The sequence below is a fragment of the Rhodotorula paludigena genome (assembly GCF_050403205.1).
Source record: "Rhodotorula paludigena JCM10292 DNA, Rt_paludigena_JCM10292v1_ctg11, whole genome shotgun sequence".
NCBI classification, from domain to species: Eukaryota; Fungi; Basidiomycota; class Microbotryomycetes; order Sporidiobolales; family Sporidiobolaceae; genus Rhodotorula; species Rhodotorula paludigena.
In genome coordinates, this window is record NW_027481447.1 from 96002 (window position 1) to 108542 (window position 12541).

Here is a 12541-nt window from a genome sequence, read left to right on the forward strand (position 1 = left end):
GCGAGCAGACCCATCCACTCGCTCACTGCCGCCATGCGCTTCTACGAAAACAGGTGCGCTCCCCGTTCGCCCGCTCTCGCACCTGCAAAAGTGGGACCCACACGGCTCACCGTCCCGTCTCCCCACTGTCCCGTGCAGGTTCCCAGAGGTGCGCACTAGTTCCCTCGAGGTGCTCTCACCCGGGACACGCGCTGACTCGGCTCTGGCACGGTCGTGTGATCGCAGGTCGAGGATGTGGTCATGGTGCAGGTCAAGCAGATCCAGGAGATGGGCGCATACGTAAAGCTGGCACGTCGACCCTTCCAAACCGCCCTCGTTCGCCGTGCACACACCCCCGAGCTGACCCCGCTGTTTCCTGCCCCGCCCCGCAGCTCGAGTACGACAACATCGAGGGCATGATCCTCCTCTCCGAGCTCTCGAGGCGGCGAATCCGCTCGATCCAGAAGCTCATCCGCGTCGGGAGGAACGAGGTCGTCGTCGTCATGCGTGTCGACAAGGACAAGGGTCCGTCCCGCCGCCTCGCTGCACTCTCTTGCACCCCTCGCTCACCCCCTTGTCCCCCCTCGGCGCAGGCTACATCGACCTGTCGAAGCGGCGAGTGTCGCCCGAGGACGTCATCAAGTGCGAGGAGCGGTACAACAAGTCCAAGACGGTGCACACCATCATGCGGCATGTCGCCGAGCGCACGGGCAAGGAGATGGACGAGGTCAACGCCATGGTCGCGTGGCCCCTCTTCAAAAAGTACGGCCATGCGTACGAGGCCTTCAAGCTCTCCATCACGTGCGTCGACGCTCTCCCTCGAGTTGCCAACTTGCAGTAACCGAGACTGACGCCGTCGTCGTGCGCCCGCGCGCAGTGAGCCCGAGACCGTCTTTGCCGGCCTCGACATCCCCGAAGACGTGTACGCCGAGCTGCGGACCAACATTGCGCGGCGCCTGACGCCGCAACCGGTCAAGATCCGCGCCGACCTCGAGGTGACCAACTTTTCGTACAACGGCATCCTGACGATCCAGGAGGCGCTCGCCGCGGGCGAGGCGCTCTCGACCGACGAGATCCCGATCAAGATCCGCCTCGTCGCGCCGCCGCTGTACGTCATGGTGAGCAACACGACCGACAAGCAGGGCGCGATCGAGCGCCTCGACGAGGCGATCGAAAAGATCTCCGAGGTCATCAAGCGCGAGGACGGCGGGCACCTCAACGTAAAGATGAAGCCCAAGGCCGTCAGCGAGACGGACGACCTCGAGCTCGCGGCGCTCATGGACCGCGTCGCAAAGGAGAACGCAGAGGTGTCGGGCGACGAGGACTCGGACGGCGAGTAGACGCATCCGCCGCCGCGCTGGTCTCCTGCTCCTCCTTTCCCTCCCCTTGCACTCGTCGCAGCTCCCATGTTGTTCAGTACATTCGCAAACCCCACCGCTGCATGCGTCTTGCTCCCGTGTGTGTGTGCTGCGCGCGAGAGAGTGGTTCGTTTCCGCACGGAAGAGATGCGCATGTGCGCGACTCTTCGCAGTTGTCGGCGTGTCGACATGCCGATGTCTGATTGTGCTCTCTCCTCACACTCTTGCACGTGCTGCCCCGCCAAAAGGGGCACGCTGGACACGAGAGCGTGCGCCCAAGTCAAGTGGCTGCGGTCTCGCGTGCTTGCGCGATTACGGACAAGTCCGCTTCCTCGCACTGCGCCTTGTACTCTCCCCTGTCGGTTCCCTGCCGAACGTCAGCCCCTTCAGCACCTCCGCACAGTGCATGTTCCGGGCCCTGCGCGCCCCCTCCCTCGTCTCGTCCTCTCGCGCTCCCCCTCAACGGCTCGCCCTCGTCCCGCTCGCGCGCACCATGACCACCGCGTCCACCAGCAGCCAGCCGAACGGCGCTGCGCCCAACGGAACCGCTGTGAACGGCGCAGGCAAGCCCAACAAGCAGTTTGGCTTTGATATCTCGGACAAGATTGCCGGAGAGGTCACCAAGCAGGAGTGCGTCGTCTCGCTTCTCCGGGGGTTTTGAAGCGCGATGGTCTCGTGTGGAGCGTCGAACGCAGCTTCTCGGCCGCTGAACAGGTCCAGGCCAGGCTACGAAACCGAGACGAAGCGACCGCGGCTGACCCGGTCCTCCCTTGCTGCAGTGTGTGGTCCGTCTTCTCGCCGCTTGCAGGGCATGTCCCCCAGGACTCGCTCAACTTGGGCCAAGGTTCGTCGGATCTCGTGGCTTGGTCCGCGGCAAGCGCGAGGCTTCGTTCCGAAGCGCTTCCCGCTGTCGCGCCTTCGCGCTTTCGCACGACCTGGTCTCATTCCTTTGCTCTTCCAGGCTTCATGAACTGGGCACCCCCCAAGTTTATCCAGGACGCGCACACGGACGCCCTCCAGAACGTGGCCGCGAACCACTACCAGCTTCCGCGCGGCAACGTCCGGTTGCGCAAGGCGCTGTCCAAGTACTTGTCGTCCTCGTTCAAGCGCGAGCTCGACCCGAACACCGAGATCCAGATCACCGCAGGCGCCAACGAGGGTGCGTGACCCATCAAGCCTGGGCCCGAGTCGCTGCCCGGCTGACGCTTCCTCCCCTGTAGGCATGTACGCCTTTGCGACCGCCTTTATCCGCCCGGGCGACGAGGTCATCATCTTCGAGCCCTTCTTCGACCAATACGTCCCGCAAATCACCTTCAACGGCGGCGTGCCCGTCTTTGTCCCCATCCGCGCGCCCGCCGGCGCCGAGAAGCACAACGTGCCCGCGAGCGAGTGGAAGGTCGACCTCGACGAGCTGCAGAGCGCCATCACGCCCCGCACCAAGATGATCTGGACCAACTCGCCCCACAACCCGGTCGGAAAGGTGTTTTCCGAGGACGAGCTGCGCGCGATTGGGAGGATTGCAGAGGAGCACGACTTGATGATCCTCGCCGACGAGGTGGTGCGTCGCTCTTCGTGCTTCCACAATGCGCTCAACGTGGCTCATCCTCGTGCGCTGCGCAGTACGACTGCTTGACGTTCGACCACAAGGAGCACGTTCGGATCGCTGCTCTCGACGACTTCTGGAAGCGGACAGTCACGGTCGGCTCTGCCGTGCGTGCTGCCCTCGCGATCGTTGTTTGCACGTGGCATGCGCTGACATTTCCCATCGTGGCAGGGCAAGTCCTTCTCGGCAACCGGCTGGCGCATCGGCTGGGCCGTCGGCCCCGCCAACCTCATCCACCCTCTGCTCGCCGCGCAGACGCGCATCGTCTTCTGCTGCAACGGCCCCGCGCAAGAAGCCGTCGCCGTCGGGCTCGAGCAGGCGCTCGAGAACGGCTTCTTCGAGGACCAGGTCAAGGCGTACGAGGAGCGGAGGGCGGTCCTGCTCGAAGGGCTAGACAAACTCGGGCTGCCTTAGTGCGGCATACCACCCCGCGGAATCCAGCACGAGTGACTGTTTCCTGACCTGTTTGCTTCCGCAGCACCGTCCCCGAAGGCGCCTACTTTGTCCTCGTCAACACGTCCCGCCTCGAGATCCCCGCCGACTTCGAGATCCCCAAGCTCATCGAGGGCCGCGCGCGCGACTGGGTCGTTGCGTGGTTCGTCGCACAGACGGCAAAGGTCGTCCTCATCCCGCCCACCGACTTTTACTCGCAGCCGCACTGGAACCTCGGCAGCGACTGGATCCGCGTGTGCGTGCACCTGATTCGCTGCGGTTCTGCTCGGCCGTTTCCGAGCACTATGCTGATGTCAGCTCTCGGCCGCCCGCACAGTGCCTTCTGCAAGGACACCGACACCCTCCGCGCCGCGGGCGAGCGTCTCCTCGCGCTCAAGCCGTACATCCGCGACGCCTAGACGCTTCCGAGCGCACATCAAACGATCGAAAAGTAGACCCTCGCAGTACTAGCCGCTTCCTTTGTCATGTCACGCAGTGCATCTCCGCTCGCGCTGCAGCCGTCAGTCTCGAGAGAGGACTCGCTCATCTTTGCGAGGGTTGAACAGCACTGCTTTGCATGCATGTGAAGGAATACAACGCAAAGAAAGGCAGGACAGGCAGACAGGCAGAACAGACAGGGCACAGCGCGCACGAAACGCCGACGAAGCGACTCCTCCCGTCTCCTCCTCACTCCCTCAGGCGGCCACAGCCTCATCGAACGCCGCCTGCTCGTCGCTGTCGGGTCCTTGCGAGGCGAGATCGGCGCCGACTGACGCGCCCGGGACAGGCTTGGGCTCGGGCGGGGGCGTGGCGGCGTACTCTTCGCCGATGATGCGAATCTCGGGCATCACCTTGCTATCGTAGGAGTAGGTTGCGCGGTACATCTCGAAGTGATAGTGGTCTGTATGCTGGCGCTGCGGGCGGACGTCCATAGTCAACGGAGGTCCATAGTCAGGATCTCGGACACCTCGAGCGTGAAGCGTCAGACGCGTACAATTTCGGACCACGTCAAGCCAGTGTTCCGCACGGACGTAACCGGCGCACCCAAGAACCAGTTGTGTTGTACCGACCGGCGCGCTTCGAAGCAGTGATGGCACGAGAAGATTGCGCCGCGCTTGTCGAGCTCGTCTTCTGCGCTGCCGTCGTCTGGGATGCCGAGCCTGTCGAGCACGGCCAATTGCTGCTGGACGAGGGGCGGGATCAATGCGACGGGCGACGCGAGCCCGGAAAAGTCGTGGCCGCGCGCATGTGCGTGCGCGTGCGGGAAGCGGTGCCTCGCGATGCAGCTGTAGGCGCCGCAGTGGAAGCGCGCGATGGCGTTCGAGAAGAGCGAGTCGAACTCGGCATCGGTGACCGTAGATGCCGAATCGTCGAAGTTGGTACGAGCGACGGAAAAGGAACCGAACAAGTAGCTGGACTCGATTTTGTCCTGGAGAGACTCTGATCGAGGCCACTCGGGTGCGACGAACTTGTCGGCGAGGACCTTGTCGACAGGCTTGCCGGCCTTCGCGAGTGTCTCGACAACCCTGCGAGCGTACCCAACTTTGATCGCACGACGGGCTCGATCAACGTCGTCGCTGAACGTAGGAATGGCAGCGTTCCACTCGTCGTCCGTGAAGGTCTGGTCGTCCGGAACCCAGAAAGGCTCGACGACAGGGAGCGAAACAAAGATGTCGAAGGACGGGAACGTGTCGTGGTCTTCGCCGGCGGTCTGCGAGAGGAGCAATGCGTCGTAGCGAGGCTTCAACGCCTCGCGGCGAGAGCGCATGCGCTCGAGCTTTTCACGTTCGAGGCGATACTTCTTGCTGGTCTCGGCTGCGGCGATGACTTTGCTCGAAATCTTGTTCCAGCCTGTGATTGAGCGTTCAGTTGCAAGACTCGATGATTCGGCGAAAGGGAGGGGCAGCGTACTCGTCTCGGTGAGCGCAGTGGGCTTATCGATGAGCGACCGGGCATGGATGTAAGTGCCGGGCAGGCTTTAGAAATGAGGTGAGTAAGACTCAATGATGCGAAGAAGTCGCATCTACGTACTCGAGCTTGTCGAAGCCCAGCTCGAGCAACTTGGCCTCGATCCTGCAGATTGCACTTCAATGAGCACTCGCCTTGTTGCGCTGCAGAGTAGAGACGGCTCACGCCTCCCTGCGGGCCTTGCGAGCCTTGAGATCGGCGTCCCTGCGGTTCTGCGCAGACGAACGCTCCCAATTGAGCAACACATCGCCGTCCTGTGCGTTCGACGGCGGAGGGCGATCATCAGCGTCGCCAATTGGACACTAAAGTGTGATAGAGTCAGGAGCACGCGGAAAAGCACCTTCACTGCTGCCTTGACGATAGTCCTGCGCAAGTCGAGGTAGTTGGCCTTGGCCTGCTTGGCCGCCTCGGCTGCCTCCTTGCCCCTCGCGTCCTTGACGGCATCGTCGTACTCCCACAGCTCCTTACTGACGGCCTCCACGTCGATTTGGCAGTAGTAGTCTGTGAAGAAGAGATACTTTAGCATCGCGAAGGGGAAAAGACGAGCAGGAAAGCGCCGCACGCTTTTTCATGTAGTTGTAGCCCGAAACACTATGAGTCGTGAAGGTCGAGCAGGCGAGCGCCTGCGGGTGCAGATTCTCGATCCGAGTCCTTGCGCGTGAAGCGTGGATGAGGCTGTCAGGTGAAGGTCAGGCCTGGCGTCGAAAGGCACGTCAAGCATGACTGACTTGTCGCGCTGGCAGTTCTGCATGAGACTATAAGCGTGAGGGACCCGCGCGACACCGAGAGCGGGCTGCGTCAACGCTGCAAGCTCACCTTGCACCACCTCTTGCGGATGCAGTAGTCGACAATGACGGCGCGTCCGCGCCCGCAGATGTGGCACTCGCGCTCCCAGATGAGCGAGGCGAGCTGCATGTCGGTCATGTCGGGCGCCTCGAGGTCGGGGAGGTAGACGTTTTCGCGCGCGATGGCCCAGATGGGCGCGGCCGAGCGGCTCGCAAACACGCTGTGCATCATCTTGTTGGCGCGCGACATGTGCAGGAGCGTGATCGGGTCGAGGTGGCGAGCGACTGCGGCGAGAGGTGTCGAAGGTCAGAAGGCACCGGAAATTGAGAAAGCGGAACGAGGACGGACTCTCGGCGAGGATGTCCAGCGGCATGGCCTGGAAAGACTGCAGCTTGCCGGCGCGACCGCGACCCTTGCCCTTGCCCTTGCTCTTGGACGCCGAGGAAGCCTTGCGTGCCTTCTTCGCGGCGGGAGCATCCGAATCGTCGTCTGCTTGGGGCCGAGCTGGGTGAGTTGGGAGCGTCTGGAGCCTCTGAGCGCGCCAACGCGGCTCACCATGACTCCAAGCGTCATCTTCCTCGTCAGCAGTCCTCTTGCGGCGGCGAGTCGAGGGTTTGGACGACGAAGCCGTACGCCCTCCCTCGTCCTCGGAGGCAGAGGGCGAATCGGCCGTGTACTTGGGGGCCTTCGCAGCGGCCTTACGGGTCGGCCTCGTCATGGCAGGCGCTCACGCGGCGAAGGAGACGGAGGGGAGCGAGCCGGAGAGGCGCGTGGGTAGCGCGACGAGGAGCACCGCCCTTTGCGCTCCTTCAAAGTCCTCTGGACGGGCGTAGCTTTGGACCAATGTACAACTAGTACGTACTGAGCTCGTACAGCCCGTGTCAACCCCTCTCGAGTCGAGGTGGAACGCTCAGATCGCTCCGCGTTCTCATCAGTTTGGTGCGGCTCTCCTTCGCTCATACTCGGTGCACACGCGACCAGCGCTCAAAGACAGCAGCGCAGCTACGAGGGCTTTCTCTTCGAGTGGAAGTGCCTCTCGCATGAATCCCGCTTTGACCGCTGCGTCCGTCTCCTGTCCGTCGATCGCGTCCTTACCGGCTTCCTCGCCGTGGCTGGACTGAGCGCTCTTGCTTCTCCTTGCTCGTGCTCTCTTCGCTCTCGTCTGTCCTCTGGCTCGCTCGCTCTCGCTGAGGCCCACCATGGCCCCCGTCACTCGCTCTTCTCGTCTCACCCTCGTCGCTCTTTCTCTCCTCGCCGCCCGCACCCTCGCCACCCCGTCCCTTCCTCCCAGCACTGACCTCTTCGAGGTCCTCGGCGACGAAGGCCTTTTCGACTTTGAAACCTCGGTCGACTACGACCTCGCGGCCCCTGAGCCCGCTGATTACGACCTCCTGCCGCCCGAACAGCAGGACGACATCTTCGCTCGCGTCGTCGACGGCAGCCTCGCCGCGCGCAGCTGGCATGGCTACGAAGCGCACAGCAAGCGCGCTCTCGGCAAGGCCATGACAGGCGCGTCGACCATGGTGACGGCCGGACAGACGGGCGTCGCTGCCATGCAGGTCACGCTCGTCGACGACAACCACATCGTCATCTACGACAAGGCGGAGGACAACGCTCTGAAGAGCAAGTCGGGCGGGTCCGCGTGGGGCTCGGTCTACACGATCTCGACGCAAAAAGTCCGCGCGCTTAACCTCAAGACCAACTCGTTCTGTGCCGGCGGCGGCTGGATCGGCAACGGCACGCTCGTGAGCGTCGGCGGCAACCCGCGTCAGGACTCCAACGAGAACGCCGCAGACGGGCTCGCCGCTGTCCGCTTGTTCACGCCGTGCACCGACGACAAGTGCGACGTGTACGAGAACCCGTCGCGCATCCGCATGACGTCGCAGCGCTGGTACCCGTCGACTGTGCGCCTCCAGGACGGGTCGATCATGATCCTCGGCGGGTGCGCCGCGTCCACGTTGTTTCGGCACTCGCAAAAACTGACCTCGTCTGAACAGCATGATCGCCGGCGGCTTCAACAACGCTCCTTCGACCGACAACCCGACCTTCGAGTGGTTCCCGCCCAAGTTCGATGGCCTCCCCGTCTATTCCAAGTTCTTGCACGACGCCCTCAACAGCAACCTCTTCCCGATCACCTACCTCCTCCCGAACGGCCAGATCTTCGTCGCCGCGAACCAGATCGCCATGGTCTACGACTGGAAGAAGAACATTGAGCGCCGTCTGCCCGACTTCCCGAACGGTGTCACGGTCACCTGTGCGTTCTCCAGCTTTCGTCTATTGCGCGCGTCTGGCTGACTTGCTCCGTCGAACTTCTCTGCAGATCCGGCTAGCGCTGCATCGGTGCTTCTTCCGCTCACGATCGCCAACAACTGGACCCCGGAGATCCTCTTCTGCGGCGGGACGACCGCGAACCTCAATCTCAACCCTGCAAAGGTGGGCTTCGGTTTAGAATCACTCACTTCGCATGTCGTGCTGATCCCCATCCTCGTCCCTCTCAGCTCTCCTCGTCGTACTTGGCGTCAAAGCAGTGCTCGCGCATGGCGCTCAACACCGCCGGCATCAAGAAGGGCTGGATCACCGAGGACATGCCCTCGCCCCGCCTCATGGGCGATGCTCTCCTGCTCCCGACCGGCCACGTTCTCATCATCAACGGCGCGATGCGCGGCATCGCCGGCTACGGCAACGTCAAGGACGCCGTCGGCGCGTCGAATGCCGCCTCGCCCGTCAAGCGCCCCGTCCTGTACGACCCGGTCGCGGCCAAGGGCAAGCGCTTCAGCTACAACTTCCCCGAGGGCCGCGTCGAGCGCCTGTACCACTCGACCGCGACCGTGATCCCCGACGGGCGCGTCTTTGTCGCCGGCTCGAACCCGAACGACCGCGTGTCGCAAAAAACGTACCGCACGCGCTACGGCGTCGAGATGCTCAGCCCGCCGTACATGTCGCTCGCGCGCCCCTCGTTCTCGGGCGCGCCGGCCAAGGTCGCCTACAACAAGGCGTTCACGCTCACCGTGTCGGTGCCCAAGGGGACCAAGGCCGTGCAGGCCTTCCTGATGGACCACGGCTACTCGACGCACGGCGTGCACATGAGCAGCCGCATGGTCGAGCTCGTCGCGACGCTAAAGGGCACCAAGCTCACCGTCACCGGACCCAAGACGACTGGCCTCTTCCCGCCCGGCCCAGGCTGGCTTCACATCAACGCTGACGGCGTCCCGAGCGTGTCGACCAAGGTCATGGTCGGCGACGGCGCGTCGCGTGCGTTTCGCTCCATGCTCGCTTGGGAACCCTTGCGCGCATCTGGCAGAGACTGACTTCGATCAGCACCAAACAGCCCCTGTCTCGCAGTCTGCGATCAACAACATGCTCAAGAAGACCAAGGGCTCGCCCAAGTAGTGCACACGCTCGCTCGAGCTGGCGGTGCCGCTTCTCTCGCCCTTATCTTGCCTCGTTCAGCAGCCATGTGCCCTCTTTGCCTCGCCCTAGGCGAATGCCGTAGTCTTTCCTCTTCGACTTCTTGCTGAGTAACCATGGACCCTCATAGCGCGCTGTGCAATCGGGATGCGCGCCCTCGTCGGTAACGACGACCTTCTCAAGTTGCGAATCGACTCGTCAACAGCCTCCCTCGCTCGCAAAGCCTACGACAGTTCAGACACAAGCAACGTGAGCTCTTCCTTGCTGTCAGACGGAGAGAGTCAGCTGCCATGACAGGGCCAGCGCGGAGAGTGAGGGAAACGTACCCTTCGTCCGCGCGGTCAAGCCTCGCCCGTGTCCTCATGCGACGCAACCGCAAGCATCTCATGCTCGTCCACCTTCGCGCCCTCATGCTCAACCTTGCAAAGCTGGATGAGCGCCTTGCCCGAGATAGGCGTCTTGAGCTCATGCGCCCGCAAGTCGAAGTGGTACGTCGTCAAGTGCTTCAGCTGCGCGTCACGCAAGCATGGCAGTCGACTGCAGATTTACATAGAAAATCGGAGGACTGACGCACCATCTCGCTCCACGTGAGCTCGCTCGCCGGCTCCTCCGCAAGCAGGTAGCTCGGCCGCGCCTCGCCGCTGCACAACCCGCAACCGAACACAGCGCCGCGTTTCTCGAGCTCTTGCACCGGCTCCTTCTCGTGGACGCCGCCTGCTACGCCGGCTTCGCCTCCGTCCCTCGGTGAGTCGGCATGCATGAAGCGCACGATCTCGCGGACGAGCGACGACGAGAGGACCGCGCTCGGTGCGCTTCCGCCCGCACCCGTCGCCGAAACAAGTAACTGCCCGTTGACGAGGTGCTCGTGGAGGTCCGGGTACGGGAGGAGGCGGCAGCACGTGTAGCGCGCGCAGGTGAAGAGAGCGGCCGGGTGCGCAAAGAGCGTGGCGAGGTCCGCGTCGGAGAGGGACGAGGCGAGGTGCTCGAGGTCGAGAGGCCGCTGCAAGAGGGAAGAGCTGCCGGGGACGTTGGAGTCGTGCAGGGCGATCTTTTTGAGGTCGCTAGGCGGAAGCGCGGGAACAGCGAGCGCGGCGGCAACAATGTCGCTGACGGTTGCGCCGGCATTCTGAAGCGTGACGACGATACGGCGAGCATAGTCGAGCTTGATGGCGCGACGTGCCATGTCGGTATCTTCGTCGAGAGCCGGCTGAACAGCAGTCCACGACGCATCGTCAAGCGGGAGCGGGTGTTCCGCCTTCCAAAACTGCTGAACTTGCGGAAGGTGTACCCATTGCGCGAAGAGCGGGAAGCTTGAAGTATCGCCCTTCGGAAGAGCCATGTAGCGGAGCTTGAGGTCACGGTCGAGCTGTTTCAGGCGGGCGAGCGCCTGCATCTCGAGGCGGGCAGCCTTGCGACGCTCGACGTGCTCGACGAGAGCAGGATTGATGCGCTTGAAGACTGCGACGACGTGTTAAATGACTGCAGGCAAAGACGGTTTGGTGCCCACACGCACTCAAGTCGGTGAGAATGCGCGGCTGATCGACAAGGTGGCTGACGTTTGACAGGTGCCAGCCCGTGCAGCTGCTTGAGCATGTCAGCAAAACAGGACCTCGAGCGTAAAAGGATCTGGCACGCACTCGCGCTCCTCGTAACCGAGATCGATCAAACGCTCGACGATTGCCTTCTTGCGCGCAACACGGGCCGCCTCGCCCGCCTTGCGGCGCGACTCGCTCGACGACTTCTGCCATTTGGCGAGTACGACCGCGTCCTCCTTGGCGGCCTTGACGTTGCGAATGCGCTCCTCGACGTAGCGCTTCATCGCATCGAACGCAGCGAATCGCTCGTCGCGCCCCTGCGCGCTCGTGATGCTGCCCTGGAGCGCCCACAGCTGCTTGTTGACCGCGAGGACGTCGCGCTTGCAGTAGTAGGCCGTCTTGGTCTCGTTGCCGCCCGCAGAATGATGCGTCGCGAAGGTCACCTTGAACGTCGCCTCGTGCGTGAAGCCAACCTTCTCCTCGATTGCGCTCGCCTTGAGGAGCTGAGCCTTCTGACAATCCTTACACCAGCGGCGACGTAGGCTGTAGTCGGCACGCTTTCCCGTTTCGCCGCAGAACTGATGCAGTCGTGAGAATCGTCTCGGCACCAGAAGAGAGACTTGGTGGCGCACCGAGCACGTAGCGCCGAGCATGAGCGCAGGGTACTGCATCTCGATTAGGTCGGTCGCGGCCAGGTCGGGCAAGTCGACGTTCATGCGGGCGACGCGCCAAATCGGGACGGCGTTGCGATGCGCGAGCGTCGCGTGCACAGCCTTATTGACGCGCGAGAGCTCGAGCAGCGAGAGTGGGTCGAGGTAGCGTGCCACTGCGGGTCGTAGTAGAGAGGTTGGCTCGGAGCGCGAAGGAGTACGAGGGGAACGAGGGCGCACTTTCGACGAGGATGTCGAGCGGAAGCGACTGGAAGCTCGCCATGGTGCGGATGCGCGACTTCTTGACGCCGTCGCCCTTCTCTCCGGCCTTGCCCGTGCGTTTGCATTTCGGCGAAGGAGTCGTGCTGTCCTCGACATCGCTCGACGCTGTTCGAGGGAGGCAGGACCGTCAGAATCCGCTCGGGACCGGCCGCTCGGGAACGGCAGAAGAGACAGCGCGTACCGCCCTTGACCTCGTCGACCGTTTTCCCCTTGCCTTTGCCCTGGCTCGCCCGCGTCACGCGCTTTGTCCTCGTCTCCTGATGACCCTCGTCCGGGACCTCCGCGGCGGGCGAGGGCTGCTTGACCACGAGCTGACGCTTCTTGGGCGGCATCGTGCGAGTGCAGTCTGAACGGAGCGGAGCAAGCGAAGCGAACGAGCGAGAGAGTCCGAAGGCAAGAGGCGAAGGAAGAGCGAGACGAGTAGACGAGGGGGCAGTCGCACAATGGGCCGAGTCGGGCGAGGGCAGACCTTATAGGAGCTGGGCCAGCTCGTCAGCACTGTCGGAAGCACGAGCAACCGAGAGCGAGCTGTGGGCGCTG

The 12541-nt window shown here is 63.3% G+C and overlaps 5 protein-coding genes across 5 annotated transcripts; 3 read left to right on the plus strand and 2 right to left on the minus strand.

The window, feature by feature from the left end:
- Positions 1-33: 33 nt before the first annotated feature.
- On the plus strand, positions 34-1319 carry SUI2 (translation initiation factor eIF2 subunit alpha; the record flags this gene model as incomplete). The annotated part of the gene is made up of 6 exons (XM_076647765.1): positions 34-53; positions 139-148; positions 226-288; positions 372-504; positions 573-780; positions 857-1319. The coding sequence occupies 6 exons, from the start codon at positions 34-36 to the stop codon at positions 1317-1319; spliced, it is 897 nt and encodes a 298-aa protein (XP_076506587.1).
- A 511-nt stretch (positions 1320-1830) lies between these two features.
- On the plus strand, positions 1831-3791 carry BNA3 (kynurenine--oxoglutarate transaminase; the record flags this gene model as incomplete). The annotated part of the gene is made up of 8 exons (XM_076647766.1): positions 1831-1967; positions 2117-2181; positions 2299-2496; positions 2558-2895; positions 2958-3047; positions 3112-3353; positions 3419-3628; positions 3710-3791. The coding sequence occupies 8 exons, from the start codon at positions 1831-1833 to the stop codon at positions 3789-3791; spliced, it is 1362 nt and encodes a 453-aa protein (XP_076506588.1).
- Positions 3792-4067: 276 nt separating this feature from the next.
- JCM10292_002261 (F-box protein) lies at positions 4068-6844 on the minus strand (the record flags this gene model as incomplete). Its single annotated transcript, XM_076647767.1, has 11 exons — positions 4068-4286; positions 4367-5223; positions 5284-5348; positions 5404-5445; positions 5506-5594; positions 5681-5841; positions 5903-6015; positions 6069-6085; positions 6157-6410; positions 6475-6615; positions 6682-6844. The coding sequence occupies 11 exons, from the start codon at positions 6842-6844 to the stop codon at positions 4068-4070; spliced, it is 2121 nt and encodes a 706-aa protein (XP_076506589.1).
- A 481-nt stretch (positions 6845-7325) lies between these two features.
- Positions 7326-9516, plus strand: JCM10292_002262 (uncharacterized protein; the record flags this gene model as incomplete). The annotated part of the gene is made up of 5 exons (XM_076647768.1): positions 7326-8068; positions 8124-8380; positions 8447-8559; positions 8625-9378; positions 9455-9516. The coding sequence occupies 5 exons, from the start codon at positions 7326-7328 to the stop codon at positions 9514-9516; spliced, it is 1929 nt and encodes a 642-aa protein (XP_076506590.1).
- Positions 9517-9875: 359 nt separating this feature from the next.
- Positions 9876-12333, minus strand: JCM10292_002263 (uncharacterized protein; the record flags this gene model as incomplete). The annotated part of the gene is made up of 7 exons (XM_076647769.1): positions 9876-10043; positions 10109-10992; positions 11048-11115; positions 11172-11647; positions 11702-11895; positions 11960-12106; positions 12183-12333. 7 exons carry the CDS (start codon positions 12331-12333, stop codon positions 9876-9878), a joined length of 2088 nt encoding a protein of 695 aa, XP_076506591.1.
- Between the last annotated feature and the right edge of the window lie 208 nt (positions 12334-12541).